Source organism: Arachis ipaensis, chromosome B10 (assembly GCF_059453495.1).
Source record: "Arachis ipaensis isolate K30076 ecotype BB chromosome B10, ASM5945349v1, whole genome shotgun sequence".
Taxonomy (NCBI): Eukaryota; Viridiplantae; Streptophyta; class Magnoliopsida; order Fabales; family Fabaceae; genus Arachis; species Arachis ipaensis.
The window spans coordinates 43,673,612-43,689,589 of record NC_142435.1 but is presented as its reverse complement, the minus strand read 5'-3'; the positions used below and the strand labels follow the sequence as shown (position 1 = coordinate 43,689,589).

Genomic DNA, 15,978 nt, shown 5'->3' with positions numbered 1-15,978 from the left:
AAAATAAAAAAAATTATATACGGACTAGTTTGACTAATTTTTAAAATTTGAGAGATGAAAATGACTTACGTCTGGATTTTCAAGAACTATTTTGACTATTAAAAATTTTTTTACATGTCAAGTGTCACTGACCTGCCACGAGGGACTTTCTGACAAAAGGATTAATTTGACTTACATTTTATCTTGGAAAAATTATTATAAAGAACCATTAGGAAGATTTAATTATTAAAAAGGACCTTTAATTTTAAAATTATTTAGAAAGACTTATTTTTTAATATTTAAAAAAAAGACCAAATCTTTTTTGTGAAGAGATAAATATATCTTTACATTATTTTTTTCATTTATTTCTTTTTTTAACATAATTTTTTTTAATTATCTATGACACTCAAATCCTTATTCTTCATCTATAACTCATAGAGACATTTGTTGCTGCCAATCACAAAATTTAAGACTTGGGAGTACCTATGAGTATACTCCTGGCAGATAAGTTGATTTTCTGGTATATCCTTGCAGAAACATTGCTATTGAGTAATATATTTCTTTCAAACTCGTTTTTAGATTTTAATATCTCTTCCCTCATTATTGGTTATTTATTGTTTTATATTTTTGCATAGACATGGAATCTACTGTTCGTCGACAAATTTTTTGTTATTTTCACATTGGAGGTAATATTGAAGTTGTACCAAATCAGAAAATTATTTATCATGGAGAAAAAATTATAGGAGAGCTAATTGAAGAAGGATGCACGCATTCAAATTTAATGCATAAGATATGGCTTCGAACCAAGGAAAATATGCAGAATAAACGCATTACCTACACAGTCAAGTTTAACCAATCTCAACTCATAGATCTCATTGATACTGATAGTGTTAACCAATTGATCACATTCAATGATGATACAGCTCATGTATATATCATGGAGGTAGAAAAGACTAACCATGATATTGCACCTCATGAGGACAATGACGACAACGTTCATGACAGGTATGTATTCCAACTGGGTTATCTTTTTATAAATTTTCTTATATTAGTGATTAGTGAATTGTTATGAAATTAATTTAATTTTTTTATGATTAGTACACTATCAAGTAATTCAACTCAAGGAGTCGTCGTTACTAATATTGATGGTCAAAATCCATTGACACCAATTCTATGTAAAACCCAACTTGTCCCTACACCTCAGATTATCAATGGCTCTGCTAAGTAGAATGATCTTATAAAGGAAGAAGGACAGATTTTTCAAAATGCAAGTAAGCTGAGGAAAGCATTGTTTGAATATGGTATTGCTCATAAATTTACATACAAGTTCTTAAAGAACAGTCCGGGTAAAATAATTTGTGTCTGCAAGGTTAAAGGTTGTCCGTGGAAATTGTCGGCTTATGCTATGGAAAAAAATACTTCGTTCCTCATGGTGAGACATTTTATCAAGAATCATAAGCACTCAGCTCAAGATGTATTAGAGAGTACTCACTCTTTCAGATCTAATTTGGTGTCTTCAATTATTGTCGACAAGTTGAGATTAACTCCTGACAAGTTGCCTAATGACATACGAAATGATATTTTCAAGGAATACGGATTTTCACTAACATATCACCAAGCTTGGGCTGCAAAGGAGAAAGCATTAGCTGAAATTAATGGCGTACCTAAAGATTCATATATGCTAATTCTTTGGATATGTAATCATTTAGTGAAAACTGATCCACAAACAGTTGCAAAATGGACATACTCTCCTAGTTATCAATTTGAAAAGCTTTTTGTTGCATATGGGTGTTGTGTGATAGGTTTTCTTCGTGGAGCAAGGCCTATATTATTTATTGATGGTTGCCACTTAAGTAGTCCATACAAGGGAACTCTTCTAGCTGCCTCTACATGCGATGCAAATAATGATTTATTTCCGATTGCGTATGCAATTGTTAGTGCTGAAAATAATGAGAATTGGATTTGGTTCCTATCTAATTTGAAAGAACTAACTGGGTCAATTTCAGTTACGTTAATATCTGATAGGCATCCATCAATTATTGCAGCTGTGGAGCAAGTATATGATAGGGATAGACATGCTTATTGTTATCGACATGTGAAAGAAAATTTTTGTGTAGAAACTAAAAAGTTACAGAGGGGAATACGCGGTGAAGTAAAAGAAGATGCAAAAAAACTACTAGACGCGGTTTGTTATACCCATTTTGGCACAGAATTTACAAAAGCTGTGGAACAACTTCGTGCATTTTCACCAGAACTTGCAAATTGGTTAGAGACTAAAGGAGATATTAACAAATGGGCAAAGTCTCAATTCCCTCATCGACGATGGGACCTCATAACTACCAATGTAGCTGAATCATTTAATTCATGGATAAGAAAAGAGAGGACTCATAGTATTTGTGCTTTAATAACAGAGCATAGAGACAAACTTGCAAATCTGTTATATATTGCAAAGTTAGAGATGACTAAATGGAATAATGAAGTTGGGCCAAAGATTGATAAAATATTGATGGAGCATGTAGCTAGAAGTGAGTTTCTTAAAGCAGTGAGATATGGAGATCATAATGTTATGGTTAGAGGGTCAAATGTTGATGTATGTGTGAATCTACTACGCAAAGAATGTACATATCTTGAATGGCAAATGACTGGAATTCCATGTCCACATGCTTGTGCTGCAATTAAATTATTACATAGCAACATCTACACCTATGTAGAGGAGTGCTATCTGAAAAGTTCACAAGAAAAGATTTATGCGAGCAGTATGATCCCAATTGAAACTCATGACATGCCTGATGTCAACAACCTGACCCTAACAGACTGGGAGAATAATATTTTTCTTATGCCACCTACAACAACTCGTTCTCTGGGAAGACTATGCAAGAAGCGCCGAGAGTCACAATTTCAAGATGTGCATGTTTACAAATGTAGCCGATGTGATCAGAGTGGTCATAATCGTTCTAAATGTAGAAATCCTAATCCAGAAAAAATATGAATTTTTTTTAGGTAGTTCTAACTTTATAGATTGTCACATTTAGAATTGCAATATTGGTTTTTCTTAAGTTATGCATATTAGGTGATTCTGCTGAGTTTCTTAATTATATCTGCACTTAAACTTTATAGTTTTACTTTGATTTTTAATTAAATTTGTGTAATCTTACACTTGAATTTTGTAGTTTTACGTTGATTTAATAGCGTTTCTGCAAATATGCACTTGAATTATGCAACAGGTTTGGCTTTAGTTCTATTGTGCAATTCTGCATTAAAGTTGCTGCACTTAGTAAATAAAAATCTGCAATTTAATTTTTTCTATGATTTTGCACTAATGTTCTGTAATTTTCTGCACAAACTCTGCAATTTTACACTAAAATTGTGTAACTCTGCTCATAGTTAAACAAAACAATCTTAGAAAAAGAAACACTTTTTATAAAATTTTCAATTGATATTTTCATTACAAGTCAAATATCCAATGAATAATTGTGCTTCCATACCAGTCTTCCAGTAAAATTAGACCACTCTAATGTTTTCATACCATTATTCCTTATGCTTCATTGATAGCCTTGATAGTTGCTAGTTACTAATAATCATGGACAATGATCATCACACTCATCAAAAAGAAATTCATATTTCAAATCAATTCAGGTTCATAGACTCAATGAGGTTGTAGAGAAACATTTCAGCTTCTCTTTCAATCTGTTTTCAAGCAAGAGATAGAATTCATGTTTGAAAGTAACCTGATTCTCCCTACAGCCATGTGTACTCAATGATGTTTCAATGTAGATAATACATTTCACTCTAATCAACTTTTTGAATTTTCAGATAAGGAGAAGCCGAATCTCGAAGCCGGAACAGAACAGTCACTAACCATAACATAGAAGCCTACTTTGCACCTAAAAGTGACTTAATGATAGTATCACTCATACCATCAAGATAAGGGAACAAGTGAACAGATCCTTTGAGTTCATGATACTGAATCCAGGGAAGATTTTCGGCGATGTATCGTTGCACTATAACAGGCACCATCAAATCTTCCTCTCTATGCCAAAGAAGATGGACAGAAGGTTCATTATTTGGAAACGGGTTTTCAAGATCCAAAAGACTAAAATCCCATTTACCAAATCCAATATTTAAGTCACGGTGGAGAGTCTCGTATTCTCCTTGCTGTCTTGCTTGAGCCTGTAGAAACAAAGTACAAAGTGAAATCAAGAACTTTGGTTAATTCTCTGGCAAAACAATCACCATAAACTTTTATTATTATAACCAATATAAATTATTTTAGGTCACTAAATTGTAGCCACCTAAAGGCTAGTAGTGATACTTACCACATGACCCTTTTTATTAGACCAAATTGTTGAAGTAAGCTCTTTATCTTTGAAATTCTGCATTTTTTTGTGTAAACATAATTAAGAGTCATGACATATAATCAGGTTCTTTTGATTAGACAAATAGAAAGAAATGCTACAATCATAAGCAACGCCAAAGCATTGTGTTTAAAGTCCATGAAAAATTTTAGAACACAAGTTTAGAAACAAAAACTGATCCATCTTTATTTTCAGCCTCATACCAAACACACCTTGAACATAAACCCTTCAAATTCAGATTCATTCATTCATTAATGTATTTTTCAATATAGACAACAAGTGTTATTAGAGTTCTTACTGGGGCCAAATATAACGCTCTTAACATCAATAATGCACTACTATATTCATTAAAAAAATTGTAACTTAGATTTTGTTTAATGCATATGCCCTTATAACTTGAAAGAAACAAAATTGAAAATCACATAATCAGTAAAACAAAACAGTGACTAATAGCATCATCAGGTTTGAATTAAGGCATTTCCAAATCACACTAAAATCTTATTCATGAATTGAAAATGTTCAAACTTCATCATGTATTGCAGTTTTCACCTTAAAAGCTATACAATTTTTAATTTCAGGGATACTAATATAGCTCAAAAGCTTAAGGCAGGGACTTGAACCTGAAATAAGCGTGTGGCTTTGGGGAGCTTCAGGTGGGGCTTGCTGCTGCGAGTGACTAGAGGAGTCAAAGGAGCGATGGTCGACGTGGGACGAATGAGTTTCACCGCCGGCGACGAGCTTCAGAAGACGATTCTGCCCGAAGATGACGATTTTGCCTCTGACAACTTTGCTGAATGGTGATGAAGACGAATCTCTTTTGACGCGACGAAGACGGCATCGATTCCGCCTCTGATACGACGATTCTACCTTTGGCGAATCTTCTCAAGCGCGCACCACCGACGTTTCCCTTAGGTTGGGTATGGAGTGGGTTTGAGAACGGGTGAAGAAGATGGGGAAAGAAAACAAGGGGAAGGGGAAGAAAGATTATTGGATATTATTGTCTTTTCATTTTTTATTTTTTTGTTTTTATTTTTAATAATATATAAATTAGTCCTTTTTAATAATTTTAAAATTAATAATCCTTTTTATTAATTAAGTTTTATTAATGGTCCTTTATATTAATTTTCCCTTGGACTAATTTGATTAAAAAAATCATTCGAGGATGAAAATGAAAATCGCGTGATCTTTCAGGGACGAATTTGAGTATTAACCCCTAATTTACCAATTTGGGATGTTTAATATTTTTTGAAAATATTCTAAACTGCGCTAACAAATTATATTAAAAGACAACTCAATATTTATTTTCAGTTCTTGATTTACATTTTTGTGAGATTAGTTAGCTCCTTTTTTAATATTTTTTTGTATTAATAAAATTAATCTACGTAATATATTAAATTATTGATTTATCCATTAAGAGTTAATTAAAATTTAATAATTCTTTAGTTATATTTTATTTTTTTATTAATTTGTTTAAATACATTAGTTAAATTTTGTATGTAAAATTAAGAAATATTAGTAATTTTTAATTTATTTTTATTTATAAAAACTAATGGAGGACATATTAGTGATTAATGTATCACATAAATATGTTTTAGAAAGAGATCATTGATAAAGGAACTAACAAATCTCACGAAATTAAATATCAAAGGCCGAAAATAAGTATTTTTTTATTAAGAGCATCATAGTCTTTTGAAAAAATTATCAGGGACCGAAATGAGTATTTACTCTAATATTTTTGTTAATAGTTTAGTGACATTTATATCTAAAGGTAAAATTGAAATCATAATCAAAGATAAAAAAAATTGAGGTAAATATCAAATCAGTACTTGAACATTTGTGATGCTCACAAAATGGTATCAATAGATGTTATTGACGAAATGGTTCCAGAAAAAAATTAAAATTTGACAAGCGTGCCATTGAGCTCGTCGGAACATATCTCCGATCATAACGATGCTGAAGTGGCTATCGTATTTTGATGATATGACAACCTTGTTAATATATACTTAGGTAAAATTTTTAATTAGGATAAGTATGTTTTTTGTCCTTAATATTTTTAAATTTTTTTAAAAATATCTCTAACATTTAATTTAATTCAATTTTGTCCCTATATAAGTTTTAATTTTATCCTTATCGTTAACTTTTTAACAGTCAACAGTTAAATAATTTTTTTTTTCAATTTTATCCCCTAATTCTCATCATCATTATCTTGGCTTTTCTCTTTTCATCGTTACCATCACCATCACTCCCAACTATCATCCACTGCTGCTGCCATCCATTCACCACTATCCACCATCGTTGTTGCCTATCATCCTCATCATCCTTTACGCTTTACACTTTATAGTCTCCACTCACTATCAGCATTCTTCACAACCACAATCTGACCCCCAACCCCAGCTGAACCCTTATTCCTACCCTTACCACCATCACAAAGCCACCCTCTTTTCACACTCATCGTAATACCCTGAACATCTCACTTCAACCATATATATCACTTCCACCACCACACCTTTGACATCACCCCTCTAAACACTCACCTCACACTTGTTATTCACCACCATCACCAACAATAATACTAATAATAACAATCACTCATAAACAGATTTCAATAGCAGATTTCAAAATGAGAGAGAATGAAAGAAGAAAAGAGAAGGAGATATTAAAAAATGGTGGTTTGATCAATGGTGGTTCGGAAAGGAGCAGTTTTGGCAACCTTCTTATCTAACATTGAGCTTCAGCAGCAACAACGACAATGGCGGTGACACTCCTTACCGACATCGCGTCCTCTCTCTCTCTCTCTCTCTCTCCGGTGCTCCCTCTTGTTTCCGGCGACAGCAAGGCAGTAGTCTTCGTCCCGCCCTCACCCTCTTCTTCTCTTCGATTTGCCCTTGTTCTTGTTCTCTTTATCTTCTTCATTATTCCTCTCCTCTTCTTGTCTCCTAGCGTCGACAGCGATAGCAACAGCAACTCTTTGCTCTGCTGGCACTGCTATCTTCATCTCATTCTCCCTTTCTTCTTATTCTCTATGCTGCTCATTCTCTATTTCTGGTCTTCCATTCTTTTTTTCACTATTTTTTAAGTTTAAGTTGCATGTGTATGTGTTCCTTCATCTTTCTTGTTGAATTTTACTTAATTGTTGTTAAAGGATTCTGATAATGAAACAGAATTTTATTGTTGTTGTTGTTTGGAGGGGAGAAGATGGATGAAGAAGATTATGGTGATGGTGATGGTGGTTACAGTGGTGATAGCAATGGCAGTAGGGGACTTGGATTGGCCAATTGGGATTGGAGAGTATGAATGAGTTAAGGTTAAAATTGAAAAAAAAATTGACTAACTTTTGACAGTTAAAAATTTAAGCGCATAGGTAAAATTGAAACTATTTCAATTGTTAAGGACATAATTGAATTAAATTAAACGTTACGGGTAATTTTGGAAATTTTTGAAAACATTAGGGACAAAAAGCATACTTTTCTAATGCACTCTCTCACTCTTTCGACCATGAGTTGCCCTAAACTTGAAAAATTTCCGATAAACCCTAATCGAGTGAAGGTTCCCCCCTCCTCAACGCACTCTCTCACTCTTTCGACCATGAGTTACTCCAAATTTGCATATTGAAATATGTATACGGCTAGAGCTCGTGGCAAATCTGATATGGGAGAAAGAACTCATTAATGCAATAAATAGTCAAAAATCCAATTGACATAAATTATTAATTACGGATTCATTTAGAATTCAAGAATATTAATAACAATAAGCTCACCTCGAAGAAAAATCAAATAGATTCATATACAATAACCAAAAAGAAAAAAACTCACCTCTACAACCTAGCTCAGCTTGGACAAGAGAAGAGAAGTAAGAGGTGGAGTCAGACAAGCCCAAAAAAAGAGCACTAGAGACAGAGGAGACATGGCACGCAGAAGCAGAGGCAGAAGCAAAGAAGGCAAGCCACAGTGGCACCAAGACAACAGCTTCAACATAAACAGAGGAGGCAATGCAGTGATTAGGGTGGTAAATGGGCTTGCCCACCCCGTCCTGCTTAGTGTGGCAGTCCCAAATTTCTATCTCACCCCGTCTAATGGTGGATTAGTAGGCTGGTGGATCAAGTCCACCAATTTTTTTTATTAAACCATTATATATATATAATTTCACAAACATCTCAATAAACTTATAATTTCAAAAGACATAAAAAAATGATAATTTCTAAATTCACAAACATTAAAGTCTTTATAATTTTAAATATCTAATAAACATAATCATTAATTAAGTTTTTTGAAGTCAAATAATAAAATCGATATTGTCCAATTATCTAAAATATGTAATTAAACATTGTCCAAATCTCTAATTAATCAAACATAGTTCAAATTATAACTTAAAATAAAACAGACAAATATTCCAAATACAAACAATGTTCTAAATTTAATTATCATCTTCATCCTCTTGTAGATCAATAACATCATTTGAACAAACTCCTGAAGAATAACCTTCGTCTTTTGCAATATCTTCCTCATTTGAATCTTTCTCTATAAAAAGTAAACCAATGTATCAGAAAGACAATACATTATACATGATAATGAACAAAATCACTAAAATAGGTATGTTATAAATATTATTACACCATAATGAGCAAATTCACATATCGAATTTCGAGTGCAAACTACAGCTTTAATATTATCTGGCAATAAACGGCTTCTATATTTGTTTAAAACATGGGAACCAATGCTAAATGCATACTCTAAAGCCACAATGGTAATAGGAATGCTCAACAAGTCTCGTGCCATAAGTGATAGTATTAGAAAACAATGATTATTGTCTTTTCACCATTATAAAATATCTATGTTTTCATTATTAGAAAACAATGTTGCCTCACTCAAATAAACATCAAGTTGGTTCTTTCCACTCCTATCCTTTGAAATACAAGCAATATAAAATTCAAATCACATATATAAATATGTATAACAAAGTAGAGTAATTCTAAGAAAAAACACTTACACCAACAACTTTAATAAGCTAAATAGAAACAGCGTTTGTAGAAGATGCCACTTGAGAAATCATACTTGGAGTTTGAGAAGAAGTACTTTCCACAATTATAGAAGAACTATGATCATAAAATTCAAAGAGTTTGTATAACTTACTCTTCACATACTCTGCCTTATCTTTGGCACCAATAGGATCAATCTCATTATATCAATAAGTCAAAGTATTAAGTTTAAATTTGGGGTCAAGAACTGCTCCAAATGCAAGAACAACACCATACTGCTTTAATTTGTTGCGTCTTTTCTCTTTTTTTTTTCTCTCAAGCGTGGAAGTGGAACCTTCAGAGTTACTTCATCAGGGGGTTCTTGGAGGCTTGGATCAATTGATTCAACTTTCATGCAATTCTCCTTCTCACTTGAATGATGCATGGTTTTGAAAACATGAAAAACTAAGTGCTCATCATACACCCTCAACATTAACTCACTCTTTTTCACATCAATCAAGGCTCTGTCAGTAGATAGGAATGGTCTTTCTAGGATTACGGAGGCATTTTCATCTTTCTCTATGTCAAGAATCACAAAATCTGCTGGGAGAAAAATTTTTCCCATTTTGACCAACACATTCTCAAATATTGCATGTGCATACTTTATTGATTTATCTGCCAATTGAAGAGTTATTCTTGTAGATTTCACCTCTTGAATTTGTAACTTTTTCATCACATACAAAGGACATCAAATTAATACTTGCTCCCAAGACTTCTTCAATGGTCTTCATGTGTATAGATCCTCCAGCCGAGTTGTTCAATGAATTCCTTGAAGTAGGAGTAATATCATTATAAAAAATCTAAAGTTGTACTTAGTCAACAAACATATCTGGGAGACACTTTTTCAGCATTCCCTTGTACTTCTCCCAAACTTCATAAAGGAATTCTCCATCTTTCTATATGAAGGTATGGATATCATGTCTTAGTTTTGCCAACCTCTATAGTGGAAAGAATTTGGTTAAAAACTTATTGACCAAATCATTCCATGTTGTTATGCTCTCCTTTGGTTGAGTTTCGAGCCACTGCTTGGCTCGATCCCTCATAGAAAATGGGAACAACCTCAATCGATAGGCTTCAGCAGAAGTACCATTGGATTTGACTGTGTCACATATTTGTAGGAAGCTGTATATGTGCAGATTAGAATCTTCTTGAGGATTCTCACTAAATTTGCAATTTTGTTGCACCAAGGTGATGAGTTGAGACTTTAACTTAAAGTTGTTTGCCTCTACAGTAAGGGCTACTATGCTACTTCCACAATTTTCAGGAGTGGATTTAGTGAAAGTCCCAAGAGTCCTCCTAGCATTGTCATTGTTATTTGTTATGCTTTCTGGCTCAAGCTCCTCAATGTCCTCTAGTTTTCTTTGATTTCTTGATTCCTTTCTTAGTTGTTTGAGGGTTCTTTCTATTTTCATATCAAATTGAAGATATTTTTTGTCTTTGTTACCTTGCATCAAAACACACAGATAACAAAAAAATTAGAATTCTCAACATCATAGTGAAGGAAGTTCCAGTGAATTGCAAAATAAAATAAAATAAAAGTCTAATTTAGAGAATTAATTAATGAGGTAGTTGTCAATCTCAATTAATCCCCAGTAACAGCGCCAAAAATTTGATGCAGAATTTTTTAAAATCACAACTCAGTAGGTGCAGTGAATCGTATCAAGTAATATCATGATGAGTGAGTTATTGATCCTACAAGGATTAAAGGACTAAGCAATAATGATTAATTGACTATTCTAATTAGACAAATCAAGAAACAGAAGAGTGATGAGGAATTAAAGCAAACCTGTAAACAAAGGCAATAAATAGTAAATAATGAATGTGAAAACAATAATGGTGAGAATGTTAAGGTTTCAGAGATATTCACTCTCAATCCTTATGTTTATTTTATTTGAGGCATGCAGAAATCAATCACGACAAATCATAAATAGTCAAATTTCAATTCCTTGACAATTCAATTTCTCCTTAACCTAATTAATTACTAATTTCATAGTCAATTATTCAAGAAAAGAGGTGAAGCATAATTCTGATTTAATTTCAAATAAGATTCAAGAATAGTCCTTAGGCTGAACTATATGTCACTTATCCAAGCTGCTCCTAAACAATTGAAACTTACAAGAAAGAATGATTTCCAAAAGTTTTCTAATCCGAATTTTATGTCACTTATTCAAACTAGAGCAATTGAAAATCACAAAATGTCACACACTCTTTGAAACACCATTCCTAGTTATATCAAAAAGTAGTGAGAAGGAGTTTTCAAGCTAATTTCAATATTACTTTTTTTTAACAATATTAGAATCCAAAACCGAGTTAGAATGTTTCCCAACAATTCTAAACCTTTAGAGATGAAGAAAAAAAACTCAATCATTAAATAGATCAAAGCATAAACATCAAATAAAGAAAAACACTTAGATTAATAATCCATAAAAAGATGAACATAGTTCCTAACCTTAATAAAGAAGATCAGATACTTATGGTAGAATGAAAACAAAATTGTAAAGTGTGATGTATTTGGTATGAGATGTGATGTCCGTGGAAACATACAACCCTTGGACTTATTTAAAACCTAAATAATAACCTGGAATTCAAATTCAATTAAAACAGAATCAAATCTAATTCAAATCAAATCTTTTCTTAATGACTCTTAACTAACTAGTAATCTTCCTTGTAACTGAAATTCAAAATTTGGTACCTTGCTTAGTTGAAATCATGGGCTTGAAACTTTAATCTTAGGCCAAAAAAAAAATACTTGAAGTTGGAGAGATTAGTGAAAGATTAGTGAAGGATCCAAAGCTCTGGGAGTGGCTTTTGTCCCATGCGTTATAGGCATGATCCTCAAGTATAATGCATGAAGAAATAAACAATTGAAAGGTTGCATTTTGGCCCATGCGTATAACATATGGATCTTCAAGTTATACGCATGGAGAAAATTGGCTCCTGGAAGGTGTACTTTGGCCATGTGTTATACGTGTGTGGTTTATGCGGTATATGCATGGCTTTTTTTTTTTTTTTTTTCTGAAAGTGCTTTTTGTGGCTTGAGTGTAGTTGCCTTCAATGCAAGAGGAGGTTGTGTTAGACGCAGGTTCACTATATATATATATTGTTAGAAAGTTCTGAATGTTAGCTTTCTAACGCCGCTAGAACAGCTTTATTTGGACCTTTCTATCTCATGTTATGCTTGTTGGAGTATGAAGAGGTCGGGGAGAGCTGCGTTATATGCATGGTTCAATTGGACTTGAGATGGGGCTGCGTTCAATGCAGGAGGAGGCTACGTTAGACGCATGTCCATATGGACTATTATATATCATTGAAAAGTTCTGAAAGTTGGATTTCTAATATCATTGGAACTGCTTCATTTGGACCTCTATAACTCAAGTTATTCTTGCTGGAGTATGAAGTGGTCAGGGTTACAAAATTCTCTTTGAACTTCTCTAGGCTTGTTTTCAATTCTTGGTTCCTTGGGAGGTTGCTTCCTTTTGCATGCCACCTTTCTTGGTTCTCCCAGGAGCTTCTTTGGTTGTCCTTCTTCTCCTTTGTTCTTGCCTAAAATCTTTTAGAATTTTCTATACATATCAAAGCTCAAAGCATCTCCAAGAAACATTGATTAAAGCACAAAAAATCTCAATTATAATAAAGAAATCACTAAGAAAATAATAAAGAAAACAACTAAAGATGCCCATGCATTACAATACCAAACTTAAGATCTTCCTTCTTCCTAAACAAGAAAAGAACTATACACAAAGGAGTCTTCCAAATGAAGTGAGTTGAAGAATTGATTGTGATATTTCAGTGAGTGAAATGATCAAGTGACAATGGAGTAAAGCCCGAATTGTGTGATCATATATGGATTTCAGTGCTTTCTAGGCTTACAATTGAAAGTCTTAGAACTTAGGAATTCCATTCGGATGATATTATGGGGGTCTCTTTATAAGTTTTCACTTTGAAAACAGCTTTCCATTTTCTTTCTCTTATTATTATCATTATTTTCTTTTCTCAACTATACTTATTTTGGGGGTTCTATTGCACGTTTGACTCTAAATGTTTTAAAATGAGTTTTCAATCGACACTCCCGAGCTAGTTGGTTCAAGTTATTGGGTGTTGAAGCACCCCTCGAATTTACTTGCTCAAGCCTCTCTCCTTGACACAGTCACACCACAAGCACTTACCTAGGAAAATAACTCTTTGAGTTTTGTTTTTTTTTGACATTCCTAGTCATTGGTGCTCAGAGCCTTAGGCCTTACTCTTTGTTTTGCTTTTTTTTTTCTTGTTGTTTCTTGGTTCTATAGATTTTTGAGAACATTTATAATACTTCTCTAAACTTCATTTCATGTCTTAGAGTTCCCCATGTAAATTTTTGCAAACGTGTAACCTCATGACATACTCACATGATCAGAACCTCCACTTATCTTAATCTTACTTGCGCTAAAATTTAAAAAAATTCAACTTTTTCCATTCAAAAACTTTTTGTTGCATGCTTAAAGATATTGGGTGCAAGAAATTTCAAAAGTAAGGTGAAATGAAGAAGAATGAATCATGATTATCAACTAGATGCAAGATATAAGAAATAAAAGCTTAAGGATAGAGTTACCTCCCTCTTCAACATCTTCTAGGCTATGTAGAGCATAGCCTCCAACACTAAATTTAAAATGGTTGCTTGTCCTCAAGTAACAAAGAAAAACAATGGTGATGTAATTATAAATAATCATGATTATCTAGTAAAAATAAATAAGTGATGCACAAGCTTATTCAATTAAAACAAACGAAATTAAAAACAAAACGAAATTAAAGACAAAATAAAAGGTTACCGACGGTTGGGTTGCTTCCCAACAAACGCTCTTTTGACGTCACTAGTTTGACGGTTGGTTCTTGCTAAGATGGAGGATGATCATGGTGCTTCAATTCCTCCCCTATCACTATGAATCTTTTTTCCATATCTTTATCTAAGAGCTCAATGTGTTCAAGAGAAAGAATTTGGTTTACTGTATATGGCTTCAAGGGATAGTAAACTAACATCACTTTCTCCCCTGGTGAGAAGCCTTCTGTAGGAATTTTCTTGTTTCTCCACCCTTTGGGCACCTTCTTGAGAACTTTCTTCTTATTTGATGATGCACACCTAACACCAAACTTAGGCTTGGTATAAGGGAGAGTTTTGTTGATTTCAAATGGAGGCTTAGGTTGCAAACTCTTGTTAGCCTCTATCTTGGCTTTGGATGCTGAGCTTTTTGAATTTTTGTTGTTGAACACTTAATTAAAAGTTGTTAAAATTTGTTATGATTCTGAATTCTGTTGTTGATAGTTTGAGTTTCTGTATAAGTTTGTATTTTTCATTATTTTATTATTAGAAATTATTTTTGAAATTTTTTTTATTCTAAACTTTTGTTGCTGATGTGATGAGTATTGTTGATTACTTAATTAGTGATTACTTAATTAGAACTTAAAGTTATTTAGAATTTTTTTATTTTGTGAATTTTTAATGATAAAATATGAACAAGTTATTATGTAAAATTACAAAATTTTGAAGTTTATTAGTTTAGAAATTATTAAATTTGAATATTTGAAATTTTATATTAATTTTTTAATAATTTTATTTTATATTTAGTTAAACCGGTTGAACTTCTGGACCGTTGTACTAGTCATTCTACTGATTTATTGACCGATTCAGTTCTCGCAACCGATTTATATCACTAGAACTCCCCTCCCTCTAATCTTAGAACCCTACTGTTAAGTGATGCCATAGTAGTCTCTAGATTCAGAGGATTCTTTCTTGTGTAGTTTTGTATTTTGGGCTCTTTAGACTTGTTGTAAAAAAAATCACTCTGTAATTGTTTATTACTATTTTAGGCTTTAGCTTAAAAAAAATCAAGTTATGCAAGCGGAATTGTAGGGTGTTGTCCATGGGCTTAGGATGACATGAGACTTGGGTATAAGGAGAGTGGTTGTAGAAGTTGATTCAATGGAAGTGTATGAGGAGATAAATCTCAAGCACAATACACAACGTTTTAATCCCTAACTAAGAAATTGAGGAGTTTCAAAGAAGACCCTGAAAGCTCATCTTTCAACACACCCTGAGAGAAAGGAACATGTGCGCTGATTGACTTGCAAAAAAAAAGTTTCAAAAGGCACCATGATTTCAGCTTCATTGATAGTATGCCTAAAGGAATGAAATCTCTATGGGTGTGTGTGGTTCAAGTATTACTTTGTTACAAACATTCCATTCCCATGGGAATCAAAGATACCCAAGGAGAAGGTGGGAATTGAAATTATGGTATTTTGATTCCCTGAAATCAAACTTACTTAGGAATAGCTTTTCAAACTTTGAACCAAACATGAGAATATGATATTCCCATCTTAAAATTCCTAGGAATTATTTATAATTCCTCCAACCACACACACCCTATATGTAAATGATAAAAGAGAGATAATCACTCCAGACAGTTAGCCTTTGTTTCTCTCCTTGGACTTTAACCCCAATGGTTCACAAAAAAAAGTGTTAAAAGCTAAGAGAATAGAAGTATAGAATAAAAGAAAAAAGTTGCCAAGGAATTTTAGACTCCCAATATTATTTTTTCTCAAAAAAAAAAAAAGTTACCAAAAGTGCGATTATACCAGCATTAATACACTAAATCTCAT

General features: G+C 32.9%; 1 protein-coding gene and 1 non-coding gene across 2 annotated transcripts; both read left to right on the top strand.

The window, feature by feature from the left end:
• The first annotated feature begins 757 nt into the window (after positions 1-757).
• On the top strand, positions 758-2,968 carry LOC107620572 (uncharacterized). The gene is made up of 3 exons (XM_016322709.2): positions 758-984; positions 1,078-1,193; positions 2,523-2,968. Exons 1-3 carry the CDS (start codon positions 761-763, stop codon positions 2,966-2,968), a joined length of 786 nt encoding a protein of 261 aa, XP_016178195.2. The 5' UTR covers positions 758-760.
• Positions 2,969-10,169: 7,201 nt separating this feature from the next.
• LOC148579858 (small nucleolar RNA R71) lies at positions 10,170-10,277 on the top strand. The gene has a single exon (XR_015893921.1). It is a non-coding gene; the product is annotated as a small nucleolar RNA R71 (small nucleolar RNA).
• Positions 10,278-15,978: the final 5,701 nt, after the last annotated feature.